We start from the raw sequence: 22,827 nt of genomic DNA, 5'->3' as shown, positions 1-22,827 counted from the left end.
TATAATACACTAAGGGACCAATCATAAATATGAAAACTGGATTAGATTTACAACCTCTCCTTTTTTGCTTCCATGACAAAATGTGCTGTTTTCATGTGTTAATTTGAAGTGTATCTAAAGTCATTCTTTATTGTTTTGGATACAGTAGGGTTAGAACCCCTGTCAGGGTTTTATTGCTGTCTACATCTCCGCTGGGGCAAGCTATCATCTCTGTTTGTTGAAGTGATCACTATCACAAGCTTGAAAGTGAAGGAAAATGCTACATTTTGAGTTGTCACTGAAATGGAAATAGTGTGAAAATCTTCTAATGGGGACATCTGTTCCAAAGACAACTGTCTGAAAGGTCATTTTTCTAATCATATCACCGTTCATGACAGGTCCTCTTTAACCCCTGAAACAAAGTGTATAAACTTTATCCGCATTTTTCCATCCTCTATTACTCAAGCTGTGCTTTTGCCTCCATCACTGGAGCCAATTCCTACCTAACTGCACTGCCTAAGATAGAACTCCTTCAAATAAATCGATCAACCATTATCAAGAATGGATTACTGTGTCCACATCTGTGTTTATCCTAATTTTCTTGTGAGCTATTGTACTGATTACAATCCAGGCAAAAGAGAGCCTTATTTCTTTCTGAAATCCATCTCAAACACTTTCCTAATTGTACATTCTGCTTGCGTTGCCCACTATTTAATTTGCCTGATCAATAGCCACATCAAGAACTATTGGATTTATGGTTATCTTGGGGCTGGGAGGACCATTAGCTACTCTTGAGTAATTATTACAAAGTATCTGCGCAAGATAGAAGACGGAAGTGGCTGTGGGTCAATCTTTGAGCGTCAGTGACTTTTATGACCAGAGCCAGATTTAAAGTCTATATTTAATCTTCAGATGCAATGTCCCTCACTGGTGCCTCAGATTTCTGCTCATCCTTGGAGGCTCCATGTATACCCAAAAGGATAAAGAACGAGGAGTAAGGCTCGATTTTTAAAGGCATGGTGTGCTGTGATTGCCGCATTACCTTATTACGTGACAATCATGGCAGAATCACATCGTGTTTGAGGTGCCATTGAAGGATAATGGCACCCAAATGCAGGCAGCCTGTTGTGCTGCGTTTGCCATGCAATTTGGGACTGCAGGGAGAATCACAGCGATTCTGCCTGCAATCCCAAATCACGAGATGTGAATGGGGCCTAAGTGAAACAAAACAGAACACAGCACATAGTATAGATAAAGCACTCTTTAATCAATAAAATGAAGATTAATTGCACTTTCAGAAGAGCCACTTGATCAAAGGATATAACCAAGTAGATTATCTCCCACTGGATGTCAGAATATAGTAGGGATGCGAAGACTATCACTTTTGGAAAGCCAGCAAAAGCAAAAATAGCGCTACCCCCTCAGTAGCTACTAGGTTTTGGGTCCCCCTAATCATGCACATTCAGGCAACTCACATGGTCAGTCAATAACCAGTCCTTGGGCTTGTTTTTAAGTATATTGAGGGAAAATAAACTTGGATGGGGATAAGGGGTTCAACAATGACTTAGAGGACAACCTCTCTATTTACAACATGCTGCAAAATGTATCCTAAACTGTACTCCCTCCAGAATAATGTCAGCCCTTAATTGATCAGTAAGGAATATCCCATTTGTTTTTAGAAGCTGTGTCCCCTTAGTGGAAAATAGCAAAGTCCCAACTGTATGCAGGAGCTCTATGTCCCCTTAGTAGGAATATAGCAAGGTCCCAACTGTGTGCAGGAGCTCTATGTCCCCTTAGTAGGAATATAGCAAGGTCCCAACTGTGTGCAGGAGCTCTATGTCCCCTTAGTAGGAATATAGCAATATAGCAATATATGCCAAAGTCCTAGGTGTCACTCTAGATTCAAACCTGTCCTTCCAGCTCTATGTCCAATCGCTAGCAAGCTCATGTAGGCTCCACCTCCGTAACATCTCCAAAATACGTACGTTCCTAACCCCAGACACTACTAAACAACTTGTTCACTCCCTCATTATCTCACGCCTGGACTACTGCAACTCCCTCCACACTGGCCTACCTCATCACAGACTATCCCCGCTTCAATCAATCCTGAACTCAGTGGCCAGACTCATCCACCTTACCAACCGCTCCTCTTCTGCCACCCCCCTCTGTCATTCCCTCCACTGGCTCCCGATTGCACAATGCATCAAATTCAAACTACTAACACAGACATACAAAGCCATTCATAACGCTGCTCCAAACTACCTCACTGACCTGATACCCAAATACCACCCAACCCGTAATCTTCGCTCCTCACAAGACCTCCTACTTTCTAGCTCCCTGGTCTCCACCTCCCACGCCTAACTTCAGGACTTCCCCAGGACTTCCCCCATCCTCTGGAACTCACTACCCCAATCCATCAGACTGTCACCTACCCTCCTCACCTTTAGGCGCACCCTGAAAACCCATCTCTTCAGGGAAGCCTACCCCACCCTCACCTAACTGCTGATCTCCTCCACTCCTCCTACCACTCCATCCCCCACAGCCACCTCCTCCTGTGCCACTATCCCCTCCCTCCTAGATTGTAAGCTCGAAAGAGCAGGGTCCTCGAACCCCTCATGTATTGTATTGTTACTGTATTGTCTCATGTACTGTCCCCCACTATAATGTACAGCGCTGAGCAAACCTTTTGGCACTATATAAATACTGTATAATAATAATAATAATAGCAAGGTCCCAACTGTATGCAGTAGCTCTATGTCCCCTTTATAGGAATATAGCAAGGTCCCAACTGTGTGCAGGAGCTCTATGTCCCCTTAGTAGGAATATAGCAAGGTCCCAACTGTGTGCAGGAGCTCTATATCCCCTTAGTAGGAATATAGCAAGGTCCCAACAGTGTGCAGGAGATCTATATCCCCTTAGTAGGAATATAGCAAGGTCCCAACAGTGTGCAGGAGATCTATGTCCCCTTAGTAGGAATAGCCAGCACACCTGGCTTCTACGAGTGAATCTCAGAGCAAAGGAAGAGATAAGGTAAGTTGTGGCACTGTCCCTTTTTTGGCTAGCTAAATACAGTGCCTTGAAAAAGTATTCATACCCCTTGATATTTTCCACATTTTGTCATGTTACAATCAAAAACGTAAATGTATTTTATTATGATTTTATTTGATAGATCAACACAAAGTGGCACATACAGTGGGGATCGAAAGTTTGGGCACCCCAGCTAAAAATTTGTATTAATGTGCATAAAGAAGCCAAGGAAAGATGGAAAAATCTCCAAAAGGCATCAAATTACAGATTAGACATTCTTATAATATGTCAACAAAAGTTAGATTTTATTTCCATCATTTACACTTTCAAAATAACAGAAAACAAAAAAATGGCGTCTGCAAAAGTTTGGGCACCCTGCAGAATTTATAGCATGCACTGCCCCCTTTGCAAAGCTGAGACATGCCAGTGTCATGGATTGTTCTCAATCATCATCTGGGAAGACCAGGTGATGTCAGTCTCAAAGGTTTTAAATGCCCAGACTCATCTGACCTTGCCCCAACAATCAGCACCATGGGTTCTTCTAAGCAGTTGTCTAGAAAACTGAAACTGAAAATAGTTGACGCTCACAAAGCTGGAGAAGGCTATAAGAAGATAGCAAAGCGTTTTCAGATGTCAATATCCTCTGTTTGGAATGTAATTAAGAAATGGCAGTTCATCAGGAACAGTGGAAGTTAAAGCAAGATCTGGAAGACCAAGAAAAATATCAGACAGAACAGCTCGCAGGATTGTAAGAAAAACAATTCAAAACCCACGTTTGACTGCACGATCCCTCCAGAAAGATCTGGCAGACACTGGAGTTGTGGTACACTATTCCACTATAAAGAGATACTTGTACAAATATGATCTTCATGGAAGAGTCATCAGAAGAAAACCTCTTCTACGTCCTCACCACAAAAATCATCGTTTGAACTTTGCAAATGAACATATAGACAAGCCTGATGCATTTTGGAAACAAGTTCTGTGGACCGATGAGGTTAAAATTGAACTTTTTGGCCGGACTGAGCAAAGGTACGTTTGGAGAAGAAGGGGCACAGAATTTAATGAAAAGAACCTCTGTCCAACTGTTAAGCATGGGGTTGGATCAATCATGCTTTGGGGTTGTGTTGCAGCCAGTGGCACAGGGAACATCTCACGAGTAGAAGGAAAAATGGATTCAATAAAATTTCAGCAAATTTTGGATGGTAACTTGATGCCATCTGTGAAAAAGCTGAAGTTAAAGAGAGGATGGCTTCTACAAATGGATAATGATCCTAAACACACCTCGAAATCCACGGGAGATTACATCAAGAGGCGTAAACTGAAGGTTTTGCCATGGCCTTCACAATCTCCTGACCTCAACATAATTCAAAATCTATGGATAGACCTTAAAAGAGCAGTGCGTGACAGGTAGCCCAGAAATCTCAAAGAACTGGAAGACTTTTGTAAGGAAGAATGGGCAAAGATACCTCAAACAAGAATTGAAAGACTCTTGGCTGGCTACAAAAAGCGTTTACAAGCTGTGATACTTGCCAAAGGGGGCAGTACAAGATATTTACTCTGCAGGGTGCCCAAACTTTTGCAGATGCCATTTTTTTGTTTTCTGTTATTTTGAAAGTGTAAATGATGGAAATAAAATCTAACTTTTGTTGACATATTATAAGAATGTGTAATCTGTAGTTTGATGCCTTTTGGAGATTTTTCCATCTTTCCTTGGCTTCTTTATGCACATTAATACAAATTTTTAGCTGTGGTGCCCAAACTTTCGATCCCCATTGTAATTGTGAAGTGGAAGGAGAATGATACATGTTTTTCTGAATTTTTTACAAATAGATATCTGAAAACTGTGTCGTGCATTTGTATTCAGCCCCCCGGAGTCAATACTTTGTAGAACCACCTTTCACTGCAATTACAGCTGCAAGCCTTTTTGGGGTTGTCTCTACCAGCTTTGCACATCTATAGAGTGAAATTGTTTCCTATTTTTCTTTGCCAACTAGCTCAAGCTCTGTCAGATTGGATGGAGAGCATCTGTGAACAGCAATTTTCAAGTCTTACCACAGATTCTCGATTGGATTTAGGTCTGGACTTTGACTGGGCCATACTAACACATGAAGATGCTTTGATCTAAACCAGGGGTCTCAAACTTCCTAAAAAAGGGCCAGATACTGTCCTTAAGCTTTTAGCGGGGGGGCCGGATGTTGGTGTCAGTGGGAGGAATAGTATACCATCATTTGTAGTGGGAGGAATAGTACCCCATCGCTGGTTTAAGTGGAAGGAATAGTGTCCAATCGTTGGTGTTAATGGGAGGAATAGTACCCCATCTTTGGTGTCAGTGGGAGGAAGAGTGTGTTGTATCAGTAAGAGTAACAGTGCCCCAAGGGCCGGATAAGGGCAAGCTAAGGGCCACACTCGGCCACCGGGCCACAGTTTGGAGACCACTGATCTAAACCATTCCATTGTAGCTCTGGCTGTATGTTTAGGGTTGTTGTCCTGCTGAAAGGTGAACCTCCGCCCCAGTATCAAGTCTTTTGCCAACTCTAATAGGTTTTCTCCTAAGACTGCCCTGTATTTGGCTCCATCCATCTTCCCATCAACGCTTCCCTGTCCCTACTGAAGAAATACATCCCCACAACATGATGCTTCCACCACCATGTTTCACGGTGGGGATGGTTGTCACGATCACGGCGTCAGACCCCAGACCTTCTCACCAAACTCGTGACCGAAGGACTAGCCGATCTAAAACTGCGATGTCACGTGCGTAACAATGCCACACCCAGCTGCACCCTGCACGATTTTCCAGCTACTTGGACCACAATCGATGTACTGGCAGCCTGAGCGATTGTTACGGGGTCAGGTTAATTACGCAATTAACCCTTCACACTGCCACCACCTCCTTTTTGTACAGAGAAAGAGTAAACTCGGCGATATCAGTTATAACACTATAATGGTTGAGGTAATCGTCTGTATAACACAGTTATACAGAGAGTTAAACAAACACAGTAGCATTCTCTTTAAAGGCAGGAATTCGTAAATTGCAATACAGAGCTATAGAAACAGTTCAACACTTTCAGAAGGAAAGATTTATTACTAAAAGGTCAAACGGGTGCAATCAAAATATTTACAGAAAAAGATGTAACTAAGATACAGTGGGGCAAAAAAATATTTAGTCAGCCACCAATTATGCAAGTTCTCCCACTTAAAAAGATGAGAGAGGCCTGTAATTGGCATCATAGGTAGACCTCAACTATGACAAAATGAGAAAAAAAATCCAGACAATCACATTGGCTGATTTGGAAAGAATTTATTTGCAAATTATGGTGGAAAATAAGTATTTGGTCAATATCAAAAGTTCATCTCAATACTTTGTTATATATCCTTTGTTGGCAATGACAGAGGTCAAACGTTTCCTGTAAGTCTTCACAAGGTTGGCACACACTGTTGCTGGTATGTTGGCCCATTCCTCCATGCAGATCTCCTCTAGAGCAACACAGACTTTCAATTACCTCCAAAGGTTTTCTATGGGGTTGAGATCTGGAGACTGGCTAGGCCACTCCAAGACCTTAAAATGCTTCTTACAAAGCCACTCCTTCCTTGCCTGGGTGGTATGTTTGGGATCATTGTCATGTTGGAAGACCCAGCCACGTTTAATCTTCAATGCCCTTGCTGATGGAAGGAGGTTTGCACTCAAAATCTCACGATACATGGCCCCATTCATTCTGTCCTGTACATGGATCAGTCGTCCTGGTCCCTTTGCGGAGAAACAGCCCCAAAGCATGATGTTGCCACCCCCATGCTTCACAGTAGGTATGGTGTTCTTTGGATGCAACTCGGCATTCTCTCTTCTCCAAACACGATGTTAGAAGCTTTCCTTAACCTAATATCTAATATCTTCTTATTAACAGTACTAACATATGTATGGATGAGTTGGATCTTAATAGAATAATTGAGTTATTATATTTATATTTGTTCTAGATTGGGAAAAGTAAGTAATTAGACTTCATAGTCTGTGAATATACATATGAACATATATCTTGGGTTTTCTTTACATTCAAGCCACACATGTGGTAGCAACTGGTCTATCCATCCTCCCCCATCTATGTAAGAGATTATGTTTCACTAACTAGAGAATTGTAAAAATCTATTTCATACATGTTAGGTTTACAAGATTTATACTGTAATATTTCTTGATTACGATATTTATATATGAAATAACTCTTATTAAGATTACTTTTAGGAGAATATATATATATATATATATATATATATATATATATATATATATATATATGTGTGTGTGTAATACATCTAATTTACTCTGATTGATGGAATGTCTAGGCCTTCTTAGGTTACACTCAGACTTTAGGAGAAGTAGACTGGAGGTTTGTTATATATACACATCTGTTTCCAATTATCTTGGTGGGACTACAAGGAACACAAGAGAAGATCAGCCCATTTTTAGGAGATGGTGGGGGCTGGATTGCCCTTTTAAGAGCAGAACAAAGACTTTTTAAGGACACTCTTTGCTAGAAGCCTTGATGCGACACACACGCACACATACATATATACAATCTTATCAAGAACTTAACTATATTTTTTGGACATTATTTAAACATTCTGTATGCCAATATTTTATTTCTAATTTTATGCAACATTATTATTAAATCATCTTTTTGAGTTTATGCAAGAAGTGGAAGGACTTTCTATCTGAACATTTCTCATCAATACAAGTTAATAAAATATCGAGACAATACGATATTTTACACACGATGAGTTGTGTTTCTACCAAATAGTTCTATTTTGGTTTCATCTGACCATATGACATTCTCCCAATCCTCTTCTGGATCATCCAAATGCTCTCTAACAAACTTCAGACGGGTCCGGACATGTACTGGCTTAAGCAGGGGGACACGTGTGGCACTGCAGGATCTGAATCCCTGGCGGCGTAGTGTGTTACTGATGGTAGCCTTTGTTACGTTGGTCCCAGCTCTCTGCAGGTCATTCACTAGGTCCCCCCCTCTTTGGTCTTCAGTATAGTGGAGTTTGGACTGTAACTGTTTGAGATTGTGGACAGGTGTCTTTTATACTGATAACAAGTTCAAACAGGTGCCATTGATACAGATAATGAGTGCAGGATAGAGGAGCCTCTTAAAGAAGAAGGTACAGGTCTGTGAGAGCCAGAAATCTTGCTTGTTTGTAGGTGACCAAATACTTATTTTCCACCATAATTTGCAAATAAATTCTTTCCAAATCAGCCAATGTGATTGTCCGGATTTTTTTTCTCATTTTGTCTCTCATAGCTGAGGTCTACCTATGATGCCAATTACAGGCCTCTCTCATCTTTTTAAGTGGGAGAACTTGCACAAATGGTGGCTGACTAAATACTTTTTTGCCCCACTGTATATATATAAATATACAGAGACTAACAGCACAGCAAAGAGATAGCATAGAGAGGTGAAAGGGTTGAGGTACTTGCCAAAGTCCTGGGTTAGCAGATCCAAGTTTCAGAGCAAAAGGGCATGGGTCTCCCCAGGTGACATTGATGTTAAAATGGGAGACGTCTTCAACTTTTTCTTCTTAGAGCTGACAGCCTAATTTGTAGTTCCCCAGCAGGGGGTGTCTCTGAAGTCAAGGACCAATATCCCGTTTAGGGCGTGGAGGTCTGGGTGTAGACCTAAACTAGAGCCAAAATCTTGTATAGTTCATATTTTGGCTCATAACTTTTCCTATGCACAAGTGACATTCCACCCGCAGGTAGATTATTATGCAGACACGTCTGAGGATTGATTAGATAATAATGAAATTATACACTGAACGGTTTACGAGATCTATTTTTCGACTTTCCTATGTCTTTAAGACAAGGCGAGTGACCTATCAAATTGTTCGTCTTCTCTTAGTCAATCTGACGATATGTCTGGTTTTTATGTAAGTCTCTCATATTCCAAGATATGAGACATAGGGGGAAAACAGGATTTTTAAAAGTGTTAGCTGGTCCCGCCATTCTTAGAATGTCTTGAACTCCAGGGAAAGCTTGCCTTATCTTATACGAGGTGTTACATTTTACAGGTTCTTCGGACAGCTAGGCCCCAGCTCCCTTGGGGACTTTATAGCTCCTAGCCCCCGCTGGGCCCTGGCCCCCTGTGACACTCCTAACACACATACACACTGGCCAGATGTCTCTGTGACTCTCAGAAAGGGAGGGGGAGAATGAGGGGGAAATATGTTTGTCAGGATGGTTAACCCCTTTGCTAGGATGGAGGTTGAAGCCAAAATGATTGAACCGTGTCCATCTCTGTGTGTACGCGGTTACACCTCCCCTCTCAGGTGGTTGCATTGGGGGGGACTGCAATTTCCCTCCTGACGCAACCCACTTCTGCCACTGAGCCACTTTACCCAGGGGTTCACCTTGGGGTGATATGCACTGTGGGAGACCCAGGTTCCTCCTGAAAAGGAAGCTGTTCTCCCCAGCAACACTGTTGTGCCAACCAAGTGAGTGGTCACAGGTGAGCACCAGTCGGCTGTGGCTATCCGAATATCGTGGCAACTGCCGGGGTGCCCACCTGTTCACAAAACACTTCGGCTCAGGGGTGTCATCTGCTAACATATTAATATGTAGCTTCTTGTCAAGGCAGATAAGGAGATTTCCCTCTCCCATCTTCTTCCTCAGGCTTAGGACTACATCTGGTCCGAAGGTAGTGGCGCCTGTGTGCACCGGAACCGGACAGGCAAATTCTGGAATTTGCCTCCCATATGTGTCCACAGGTACCTTCATCCAAGATGAACAGTCCTCGTTACCTGCTAGCATCCAGGACACCAGTTCCTCCAGTTTCCTGTCTGCTAGGTCAGTCACAGGTCCAGCTGAGCCATGATAGTTGCACCCAGGCGTCTTACCGTAGCCAGCTGCACCCATGACTGTCGTAACCTGCCTTTTGGCCTGGGGAGCAGACCAGGCCACAACTGCCTCAGTCTCCCCATGCCTAGACCTCTGGGGGTCTCTTCCTACCGGTGGTTCCCAAAGCTGAACCACTGACATGCCCCTCTGACAGTTACCCTTCTCGACTGTCAGACTAGGCACGGGCAGTTGGTTCCTGACTAGTGACAGGGGCCCAAGTTGCTCTTCCCAGATAGGGCTGAACACCGCAAGGCCCCTAAAGTGGGCAACTGCACCCAGTTCCACTCTGCATTGCAGGTCATTCCTGACCCCTGGAGAGGCGGTTGGTGCGTTCTCAACCCCAACTAGCTCTCCCGTGGAAAAGTGTTAGCTGGTCCCGCCTTCCTTGGAATGTCTTGAACTCTGGGGAAAGCTTGCCTTATCTTATACGAGGTGTTACATTTTACAGGTTCTTAGGCCCCAGCTCTCTTGGGAACTTTATAGCTCCTAACCCCCTGCTGGGCCCTGGCCTCCTGTGACACTCCTAACACACATACACACTGGCCAAATGTCGCTGTGACTCTCAGAAAGGGAGGGGGAGAATGAGGGGGAAATATGTTTGTCAGGATGGTTAACCCCTTTGCCAAGATAGGGTTGAAGCCAAAATGGTTGAACCGCGTCCATCTCTGTGTGTACGCAGTTACAATGGTGTGTTCAGGGTGATGTGCAGTGTTAGTTTTCCGCCACACATAGCGTTTTGCTTTTAGGCCAAAATGTTCAATTGTGGTCTCATCTGACCAGAGCACCTTCTTCCACATGTTTGCTGTGTCCCCCCACATGGCTTCTCACAAACTACAAACGGTACTTCTAATGGCTTTCTTTCAACAATGATTTTCTTCTTGCCACTCTTCCATAAAGGCCAGATTTATGGAGTGCACGACTAACAGTTGTCCTGTGGACAGATTTCCCCACCTGAGCTGTAGATCTCTGCAGCTCCTCCACAGTTACCATGGGCCTCTTGGCTGCTTCTCTGACTAATGCTCTCCTTACCCAGTCTCTCAGTTTAGGTGGACAGCCATGTCTTGGTAGGTTTGCAGTTGTGCCATACTCTTTCCATTTTCGGATGATGGATTGAACAGTGCTCCCTGAGATGTTCAAAGCTTGGGATATTTGTTTATAACCTAACCCTGCTTAGGTTATAAACAACTTTATCACTGACTTGTTTGGTGAGTTCCTTGGCCTTTTATGATGCTGTTTGTTCACTAATGTTCTCTAACAAACATCTGAGGGCTTCGCAGAACAGCTGTATTCATACTGAGATTAAATTACACTCAGGTGGACTCTATTTACTAATTAGGTGACTTCTGAAGGCAATTGGTTCTACTAGATTGTAGTTAGGGGTATCAGAGTAAAGGGGGCTGAATACAAATGCACACCACACTTTTCAGATATTTATTTGTAAAAGATTTTGAAAACCATTTATCATTTTCCTTCCATTTGACAATTATGTGCCACTTTGTGTTGGTCTATCACATAAAACCCCATAAAATACATTTACATTTTTGGTTTTAACATGACAAAATGTGGAAAATTTCAAAGGGTATGAATACTTTTTCGAGGCACTGTATGTTATTGATTAAAGTGTGTTTGAGCTTCAGTATCCAGGGTGCTCTGATGTGTTTCTCTCTTAAAATCTATGTATCTCCAATCACTAAAAATCTCAAGCTTTAAAGAGACACTGTCACCTTGCCTATGTAGGGGAGGGGGCCACATACTAGCTATTCCTAGAAGTGCCTGGTAGTGTCGCCAGTTGTGGGTAAAGAAGGAGCAGAAGGGGAGCAGGTAAGGTGGGCCAGGGGGCGAAGACACTATCATTTTGCCCGCATGGCCAAGGTGTGACAGTCTCTCTCTAAAATGTTAATGTTATTTCAAAAGTGGTTTATAATACAATAATATATTTAAAGCAGAATTCCAGGTAGGTATCATTTTGCATAATTACTGTACATTGGTTCAGCTTAGACCAAAAGTGTATATGTGCCATACCTGGCCAATCCCTGTGGTAGCTGGAAATGACTGTAGTAGGTGCAGAGTACAGTGATCGCTGCTAGCTTCCCGTCCTGTGCCAAGCCCTTAGTGAATACAGGAGGCCATTTAGAAAATACTTTGCACTTCTTCAATGAATACAAAAGATTTTCTAAGTGGAGGAATCAGGGATCATGACAGCCCCACCCAGTCTCTCCACATGGTCAAATCAGAAATCATTTTGCATTCACTGAAAAAAGTGTTCCCTGAATGTCATCTGCATCAAAAGAGTGCTCTCCATTCAGTATGCAGCAGGGCAGGTGATTGGCACGGGACCTGGAAACTTAGTGATGATCATGGTAGTAGCGGTGTCTACGACAGCGATTTCCAGCTTCCACAGGGATTGGACAGGCATGACATACTGTTCAAAAATATGCATACTTGGAATTCAGCTTTAATTCACCAGCCTTTGTTAAAGCAGAACTCCCGCCAAAAATAACAAGATAAAAATGAGCAGCTCATTAAAAGATAAAATAACAAAACCAGCTTTTGCTGGAATATTCACCTGTAATCTAGAGATTTCCCCTGCAGTACTTTTTTTTCTGCCACTAGATGTTTGGCGTGCATCATTCAACCCACTTCCTCTGAGCCTGTGAGTGCACAGTGAAAGGAGAAGCAGGACATTGTCTCCTTGTGCTGCTTCTTCCTCTCCCACTCCAGCCCTGCTGTACAGGCTGCAAGAGGCTGATACCAGGTCATATTTTGGTACTTACCTTAATTGCATTAAATAATGCATTTAAAAAATGTATTAATAATTACAGATGTGCAATTATTAATGTATTTTATATCTGCCTAGATATAGGCTTTAAATAATCTCTAGTAATCCCACTATGAAGATCCTTGTTCAAGCATTTCCTGTTATAGGGTGACAATGCTCTGTCACAATCTCCAAATTGTTGTCCTTGGACAGGCACTACATTACGAATTTTTTTTGTTCAACTAGCAGGTTAAACAAAAAAAAAAAAAAGGCCCAATTCCCCCTCCACACATTTGAGGTGGATGAGGGAATCCTTCCTGTAGAGTTCCCTGCTGAACAGGCCAAATTTCAATCCATTGGTTGTCACCCTGTTCCATACTCTCTCAATGCAGACTATAAACAGTCATGCTGACACATATTGTACAGGCATGGTCCACTGTTGTCTTTATCAGGAAATGAGAAATGACATGCAGCCAACCCTGGAGTACATGTAGAAAGGAAGTGGCTGCTAAAAGGCTGCAGGAGATCAGTTGCACTGAGATGTCACAAAGGATTAATAAAAGGTTAAAAGAATTGTATTTAAAAATTGGTAATTGTTTATGATCCACAGTGCTTAAGCAATCTAAATTTCATTCAAGATAAAAGTTCACTTTAAAATGTAACTCCTCTGTTGTGGAAAAAAAATAGCATATACAATTGTGAAACAAGTGATGTTGTGATTGAATGTTATTGATAATGACCTTTTGTTCATGATCTGCAGTGCTGTAAGTTTTTGGTAAAATTCAATGCACTATGGCTACACAGATGGAGTACAGAACACTCCCCAGATATGTCATTTCCTGCTTATGTGATTGTATCACTGACTTTTGGGCATCCCCTGCAACAAACATGTCATTTTCAGTGAGATACTGCCAAAGAAAAATTGCATCTAAAGGGGTGCAAACCCTGCCATTTTCTTCATTAGAACTCTGCAGGTGCAAGAGCTGATTGATAATTATAAAATCACTCCCATACAGAGTCACTCTGCACATGAACACAGAAACAAACAGCTATTTCTTCAGAATAAAAAAAGGTAGGAATCTACAACAACGTTTGTTAAAATCCTTGGAATGTACATTGATCACCCAGAGGAGATTATTTTTTTCTCAACAAAGGTGGAATTGCTCTTTAAAATGCTGTTCACACTATGGTATATTAGCAACGAGAAGCAAAATAAGTGTGGTATTGCAGTGGCTTTCATTTTAAATTTAACTCCAACACACTTGGCAGTGCAGCACAATGCGCTGGTATTGTAGCGTTCAGCATCACACAGATGTCAACCATCTGTCCATTGGGATACTCTGAGTTACAAACAATAACGCATGTCCTTTTTTCATGCATAATATGAATAGTGCCTCACAGATAAATGGTGCCCATTGTGTCCTAAACTTTCAGAGTTTTTGAAAATAAGCTCTGAAATGTTTTTGGTCCTTGAAAATGTACCTTTTTAAATTTTCACCAATAGTGTTTTAGTGTCTCCAGCCAGAAACAATAATGGCAGTACCACCTGCCTGGAGTTTGCATGTTCTCCCTGTGCCTGTGTGGGTTTCCTCCGGGTACTCCAGTTTCCTCCTACAGTCCAAATACATGCTGGTAGATTAATTGGATCCTGTCTAAATTGGCCCTAGTATGTGTATGCCTGAATGTAAGTTAGGGACCTTAGATTGTACACCCCTTGAGGGTTAGGGACTGATGTGAATGTACAATATATATGTAAAGCGCTGCGTAAATTGATGGCACTATATAAGTACCTGTAATAAATAAATAATATACCATCAGGTGGAGCACGTCAGGTGTTGGAGTTTTTGGTCTTTCTAGGTAGAACATGTTAGTGGTGTGTTGTAAGCTTACATGTGTCACCTTCTCTGCCTTGCAGAATGCATCATCACCACGGAATATTCATGCTCGCCCTCCTGGCATTCCTACTGGTGCTCACAGTCCTCGGAACAGACACTGCAAAGAAAGACAAACAAGGTAAACTCAGGATTTCTTCAAAGGAGCAGATTTTGTTTTAAAGCTGAACCCCAGCCTTCCCTTCAGTCTTGCAGAGTTGTATAGACTCCTCTACTGTACTAAAACTTGCTTACTCTGATTTCACTGCACACTGTGAGCATCTCACAATGTGCATTAGAAGCTGCAGAAGTCAGAGAGAGGCCACCTTATTTCTTGGAAGGAGGCCACCCAGCATCTTCCTCCTGAGCCTAACTGTCCCTGACCCGTCCCTTTTATTAACTGGATTTCAGTTCTTTCAACTGTGAAGCTTCACAGAAGGAGTTGAAGCAAACAAAGATGGGTGGAAACATTGAAATACCTTGCTGTTCATTGTGGCAGTAAGGTCTCATTGCTGGAGTATACAAGACACATAAAGGGCCCCCAAGGCTGCAAACATAACTTTAAATATCACTTTTGGCTTTACTGTGCCTTTGGATAACCGTGTGTACTCTACAGCACTCCAGGAAATGAATTGCCAAAGGGAGGCCAAGGGGACCAGGATAGAAGTGGCCTAAAGATAATGCTTCAGGGGTGCAGCCCTTCTCAGACGGGGGAAATCAACCACTGGAAAAAGAGCAGACAGGGGGTGCAAACACCTAGTGCATTATCCAAGATTCATTCAAAGGTGTAAAAGACAAAAACATACTCACAGACATAGCATGTATAAAAAGCTTTTGTATAATGGAGATGGCCACAACAACAGGCAAGGTGTTCCAACAGTCAGTGTGATCAGGATGCTGATGCGTTTCGGGGACGAGTCCCTTTCCTCAGAGCTACTAGCTGCTAGCTCTGAGAAAAGGGACTCGGCTCCGAAATGCATCAGCCTCCTGACCATCATTAAGTGAATGAGGTGAAGCTGTGCTAACATCAATTATCCATTCATGTGCTAGCAAAAATTAATGTTTTATATTTTTCCTGCAAATAATTGGGTATTCTTTGCAAAATGGGCATGCCTTATTTTTTTAGTAAATCAACCCTTGGGACTCTTCAAGCAAGTGGGCAGAATGAATAAAACAAACATATTCCTCCATCTAAACAAATAAGGTGCCGTAATATTATATTCTGACACTGGGACCCGTCGCTATCACAATACACTGATCATTGGCTGCAGCCAACTAGCTGAAGCTGCTGATCGAGAAATGTTTTCCTGCATGTCCTTTCAGCAGAAGTCAAATTTGGCCAGTTCAGCAGGCTGGTTTCAATCATTGGATGGCCAGCTTTACAGAGCTCAGCCACATTAGTGACTCGACTTTCCTTAAATACTGCTTGATCATCTCCCTGCTCCCAGCCTGTGACTGGACAGTGAAAGAGAAGCAGCAAACTGATGACTAGGGATGAACAAAGCTTTATGGCAACCTCTTGAACTCTATCGGGGGGGGGGGGGGGGGTAAACTTGTTCTGGTCATTTATAGGACTAATAAACTTGCTTTTAGGAAACAAAAGTTACGGGCATTGCCATGGGGGTATGTACCAATGTCAAAAAAGAAAAACAAAAAAAAAATTTCTCCTTAGACAGAATTGCCAGCTCTTCTTAACAGCCCCAACACACAAAGACATGGCTACTGTGGGCTCACTCTACTATAGAAAGTGGGTGAGAATAACCGTTACTTACAATTATTGGCTATTGTGACTCAACTGATTGGGGAAATGGTCATGTGCTGCATTATACGTTGTTTCCTATCTCTGTTGGTGAACCTACAAAGTTTTCAGCCAAAAATATGCAGTTTGCAAACTTTGATACACCTGAGAATTTGATGCCAAGTGAAATTCAGGTACTTACACTAGCTGCATTTAAATGACTTTAATAAACCCATAACTGCTTTAATTGCTGATTCTTAATACCCGCCTGGAGTTCAGTTTTAATCCTTGAAAACATGTTTTCTTATTTTTATATTCAAAGGGAAGTCAAATAGTTTTCCATAACAACCACATTTTAGCTGTTCTCCTACCAGAGTGGATTATCATTTTTTTAAATTTAATGGATTAATTAAACACTTTTATTCATTGGAGTGAAAACATTTTCCACTTTACAGAGAAGAAGGCCAAGAAGTCAGACTGTGGTGAATGGCAATGGAGTGTCTGTGTCCCCTCCGCCGGTGACTGTGGTATCGGGATGCGGGAGGGTACGAGGTCAGGAAAAGAATGTAAACAAAACGCGAAAACCCAAAAGTGTAAAATCCCATGCAACTGGAAGAAGCAATTTGGAGGTGAGCAGATCGAATATGTAAACTATATCTATCTATCTATCTATCTATCTATCTATCTATCTATCTATCTATCTGTCTATCTATATATCTATCTACCTATCTATCTATCTATGTAAAATGGTGATTGTCAGTAAAAGGAACATGGGAGGGCAGCTACTACATAACAATGGTGGAAAAGGCGTACTTAATGGTAATTGTGCCATGACATGGTGAGATTCTTCTCAGTACACTGAATGCTCTCCACTAGACCTCATGACAGCAGCAGCTGGGAACCGCATGCTTCAAAGCCACACAGCAGACAACATACCATCTCAATACATTTTCCCCTGTTATGGACAGGTGAATAGTACATACAGCTGACACTTTCACTTTATATATCAGATAGTGTGACATCATTTGTGGTGGTAATGACATGATCATTTTTTATTTAGCCATCTTACTCCACACAGAGGATTCTGCGTCCTTTGTTGGGGGAGCAAACTCTAGGCTACCAGTGGGGTTCACATTCAGTGGTGCCATGCTCTCCCAAGATGGAGACTTCTCACCCACAGACTGCCTTGCGAGATCAAAGAGACAACATCACTACTTAGGTGTTTGCTAAACTACTCCACAGTGTAGGCCTTGTTGCAGTTTCTCTCCTTGTGATCACTGCAAAGTTACAATGTTGCAGCCTGACCACTGGAGAAAAGGAGAGGAGGAAATAACTGATGTCATCATTTCAGCTTAGGCAAAGTAACTGAACTACAGCTCAAGAAATTTTTTTCAGAATTAAAAAAAAAAATAAAATAAATATATATATATATATATATATATATATATATATATATATATATATATATATACAGTTGTGTTCAAAATAATAGCAGTCAGACATCACTAACCTGATCAATCACTGTTTTTGGTAGAAATGATATTTCTACATGGCAAATAATTTACTAGCAGGTGTAGTAGAGTAATAGAAATCCAACAGACCCAACAGTCATGACATGCATGCTGCTGATTCTGTGTAATTGAATCACTAATTGAAAGGGGCATGTTCAAAATAATAGCAGTGTGGAGTTCTATTAGTGAGGTCATTCATTCTTTGAAAAACAGGTGGCAATTATTGCCCTTATTTAAGGAAGGAAGGCAGCAAATGTTGTACATGCTGGTTACAGTGCATTTCTCTCTGAAATTCTGAGGAAAATGGGTCATTCCAGACATTGTTCAGAAGAACAGTGTACCTTGATTAAAAAGTTGATTGGAGAGGGGAAAACATATAAAGAAGTGCAGAAAATGATAGGCTGCTCAGCTAATATGATCGCAAATGCTTTAAAAAGGCAACCACGTGAAAGACTTGGAAGAAAGCGAAAAACTACGATTTGAATGGATAGAAAAATAGCCAAAATGACAAGGACCCAGCCAACAATCATCTCCAGGAAGATCAAAGGTCTAAAGTTACCTGTGAGTACTGTTACAATTAGAAGACGCCTATGTGAAGCCAAGCTATCTGCAAGAAGCCCCCGCAAAGTCCAACTGTTGAAAAAAACATGTGCTGAAGAAGTTACAATTTGCCAAAGAGCACATTGACTGGCCTAAAGAGAAATGGCGCAACATTTTGTGGACTGATGAAAGTAAGATTGTTCTTTTTGGGTCTGGTGGCTGGAGACAGTTTGTCAGACGACCCCCAAACACTGAATTCAAGCCACAGTACACTGTGAAGACAGTGAAGCATGGTTGCGCAAGCATCATGATATGGGGATGTTTCTCATACTACGGTGTTGGGCCTATTTATCGCATACCAGGGATCATGGATCAGTTTGAATACATCAGAATACTTGAAGAGGTCATGCTGCCTTATGCTGAAGAGCAAATGCCCTTGAAATGGGTGTTCCAACAAGACAACAACCCCAAACACACCAGTAAATATGCAACATCTTGGTTCCAGACCAACAAGATTGACGTTATGGAGTGGCCAGCCCAATCCCCAGATCTTAATCCAATAGAAAACTTGTGGGGTGACATCAAAAATGCAGTTTCTGAGGCAAAACCAAGAAATAGAGAAGAACTGTGGAATGTAGTCCAATCATCCTGGGCTGGAATACCTGTTCACAGGTGCCAGAAGTTGGTTGACTCCATGCAACACAGATGTACAGCAGTTCTCAGAAACAGTGCTTATACAACTAAATATTCATTAAGTGATTCAAAGGAAAGCAAAATCTTCTAACATTTTTCAGTTTATATAGTGAATGTTTGAGTTTGTAAAGAAGAATACAAACACTGCTATTTTTTTGAACAGTCTAATATTCACTTTTCTTCAATTTTTTTAGAGGAACAACACAAATTTGATATATTTTTCTTCATGTTTTGATTTGGAATAGAATGTGTAGTGTTCCCAATGCATTTGTGTGTATGGAAATAAAAGCTATTAGAAGGATTTTGAGCTTTATTCACTTTTTTCAACACACTGCTATTATTTTGAACACAACTGTATATATATGTTGTGAATGTATACTGTGACCTGTCAGGAATGTCCATACAGACTTTTACATTTGCATGTATGACTGTGCACGAAATCATCACAAAAAACAAAGTAAATTGGGTTTACACTAATAAGTTTTTCCTACGTTAAAAACCAAGTATACTTACTGTTTTATTGCTTCCCCTTTCACCCTATAGCGGAGTGTAAGTACCAGTTCCAGGAGTGGGGAGAGTGTGACCCAGAGACTGGGGTAAAGACACGGAACGGAAGTCTGAAGAGAGCCCTCCACAACGCGGAGTGCCAGAAAACAGTCACCTTGTCCAAGCCATGTGGAAAGATCACCAAACCACCAAAATCTCAAGGTAAGAAAACTCCATGATGCACACTGATTTAGACTTCCAAAAAAGATCTGACGCTGATGGTTACTGTGAACAATGTGCGCCTGAAATGTCTGATGACATGAAAAACTGAAATGAGTCATAAAACAAAAAGCAGAACTGAATGGCTTGATCCCTGTCCTTATCCCCCTGGACCTTTGAGAGTATCATGATTCAGGTTCTGTGGACGAGTTAGGGAGATTTTTGAGAACTGTGTACAGATAAACCTGGCTCACCTGTGCCATAACATTTCTTTGATTTGAAGAGTTAAGTTGTCCATACACTGTTTAATTGTTGGCCAGCTCCTAAACTTACTTTTTAGGTGGCTCTGTCCGTACCCTCCCACCCAACATTCTTCAGATGAAAAATCAAAGGAGGCAGGGGGAAATGTTTGGCCAAACAGTAGTTGCATCCAGTCATATGCAGTAGCTGCAGAGTATTCTGACAGCTGGAGGCATCAGCTGTCAGAATACTGTAGGTTGAACAAAAAAAAAAACTATGTATGTTGGCCACCCATTTATAGTTGACATTTTGGATTAAGACTGGCTTCTATGGGTTATAGTATATGGTTTCTTACATTTTCCTTGCTAGCCATTCCTTTTCTCTTTTTTCCCCCCTCAAATGTTTTTCAAGGCTCTTGCTGGTGTTGTAAATCAATAATATAAATGTAGGAGTATCTTAAAATAATATTCAGTTCACATATCCAAGTCAAACAACCCTATGTTCTTTTCCAGAGAGTGTAGTGTTTATTGAACCCCAGAAACAGATGACAAGTCCAACAGAGTATATACAAAAATAATATAATACTCAGAAGCACTATGAGACTGTTCAGAATACAAAGTTCTTCCTTTCATAAGCCAGTTCAAACTCCATTGATGTACACATCCTGATCCACTAAAATGTACAGGACGGGCCTTAGGTGTTTCAGAGGCAAACATGCTAAAGCAACACGAAGGTTGTAAAAAATACAATGGCACTAAATAATATAATAAATAGGTGCAGGAAAAGCCTTCAAAATTTCAAAGAAAAACCTGTGCATGAAGCTGTCAAGGGCCAAGGCGCATTATCTGGTAACAATAAGATAAACATATTTGCACTATCAAGCAATGAATTTCCAATGCATTTTAGTAGAAGAAGAGGATATGTATATCAGTGGAGTTTTAACTGGCTAAAATTAATAAACAGCAGAACTTATTATTCTGCAGGGCTCCTGATCTTTATATTAGTTTGTAAATGTAGACCTGTTATCTGTTTCTGGGATGGAATAAACACTACACTCTCGGGAGAAAAAATTAGGTTGCATAGAACTTGCTTGAAGGTTGCATTTCCCAATATATATATATATATATATATATGTATATATATATACTATATTGCCAAAGTATTGGGACTCCCGCCTTTACACGCATACGAACTTTAATGGCATCCCAGTCTTAGTCCACAGGATTCAATATTGAGTTGGCCCACTCTTTGCAGCTATAACAGCTTCAACTCTTCTGGGAAGGCTGTCCACAAGGTTTAGGAGTGTGTCTATGGGAAGGTTTGACCATTCTTCCAGAAGCGCATTTGTGAGGTCAGGCACTGACGTTGGAAGGCCTGGCTCGCAGTCTCCATTCTAATTCATCCTAAATTCACCCTAAATAAATCACTTTAAGTGTTATACTTACCAGACTAAAAGGGCTTACATACACTAACAGAAAACGTTTATGAAAGAGATATAAGAGCTGCTATTGCTGACCTCCTCCTGAAAATGCTAGTTGCCTGGCCATCATGCATATCAGTAGCTCTGAGTATTTTTTCTTTATACTCACTATGGGTCACAAAAAACAGAAGCCAAATCACCAGCATGAGAACTAGCCAAGGCCCATTTTTAGGACAAGGTCAGTAGACATGCTTTTCTCTTATGCCAGACTGCCTTTAAAATAAATAATCTAAGTGCAGGGATCACACAGAGAAGTTATTGTGGGCTCTGAAAGTGTGGTCACTGCTGCTCTAGGGGTACAGCAAAAATTCAAGAAGGAGGGCATGGACTGTATCCAGGCTGCACAGTACAATACAGTAGCGTATATGCAGGCAGGAATTGTTATGGATCTCTGAGAATGTTTTTTTTTTTTGGCTGGGCCTAAGGTAAAGTATAGTGCTTTAGTATATATATTCTTTATATTGTATGGTTGGGTCTGAGAAAATAATAAAAAAAGCTAAATGTGAACTTTGACTTATGAATATTTGTGTTTTCATATGCAGCCAATAGAGGGAGCTCTCTGCTCCTGTTAATGTGTTTTCCAGGCTCCCCTTATCCACTCTATTGCAAAAAAGTGCATAGAACTCAATAGCTCAAGCTTAAATTTACACACCAAAGTGAATTTGTCACAACAGTAATTTGTGCCCCTTGCTTCTTCTTGCTGTATCCCAGCTTTCAGTCAGAGACAGAGTGCCTACACTGCTGTGCTGTCTCTGCTGATTCCCCACGGTGTGCTGGGGATCATTTGCTATGTATTAAAATGTTTATCTGAGAAAGAATGATCGCATATTATTTTACCCTTATTGTTTACTGTTATCAAATTATCTTACTATGTTATAAAAAGTAAATATGGAAGTTTAAGAATGTCAAAAAAAAATGGACAAAACAGATATTGGTTCTTTTTAAAACGGCTATGATTGGTCTCCTGTCCAGAGATGCAGAAGAATCTTACGTGGCCCAGGATTCCAAACAGTGAGATTGTGTTTCTCACCCTTTAGCAAAGTGTGGAATTCATCATCTGAGAAAGGGACCATTGTGAGACTATAATGTGTCAGAGGCAAATGTGTGAGAATTGTCCCAGTAGACCTTGTGTGGTGAACATACATGGAAAGGAACAGAAACAGTAGAGCTACACTCTGCACATTCTTACTGGGAAAATATAGAGTATTCTTTATGCATCCTAATTTATTGTTGTACTATTCATCTGCAAATGTGTTTCATGTGACTTTCACAAATTATCATCTTGCTATTCCATTGTCTGAATAATATATTGCATATATGGTAAAATAGATACAGTATGTAAAACGCTCCCTCTGGCAGTAATTTTTTTATCAGTTATTATGATGAGCATCCCTGCTGA

At 41.2% G+C, this 22,827-nt stretch overlaps 1 protein-coding gene across 1 annotated transcript in view; it reads left to right on the top strand.

The window, feature by feature from the left end:
• Window positions 1-22,827, top strand: part of PTN (pleiotrophin) — a 140,941-nt gene that overhangs the window by 76,418 nt on the left and 41,696 nt on the right. Inside the window, exons 2-4 of the mRNA XM_089680679.1 lie at window positions 14,566-14,663; window positions 16,715-16,888; window positions 19,547-19,711. Coding sequence (XP_089536805.1) covers window positions 14,567-14,663; window positions 16,715-16,888; window positions 19,547-19,711 — 436 coding nt within the window. The 5' untranslated portion in view covers window position 14,566. The remainder of the gene's footprint in view (window positions 1-14,565; window positions 14,664-16,714; window positions 16,889-19,546; window positions 19,712-22,827) is intronic.

This window comes from Staurois parvus, unplaced genomic scaffold, assembly GCF_062004578.1.
Source record: "Staurois parvus isolate SC_StPar_1 unplaced genomic scaffold, SC_StPar_1.0 ptg000249l, whole genome shotgun sequence".
Taxonomy (NCBI): domain Eukaryota; kingdom Metazoa; phylum Chordata; class Amphibia; order Anura; family Ranidae; genus Staurois; species Staurois parvus.
This window is presented reverse-complemented; position numbering and strand designations above follow the sequence as displayed.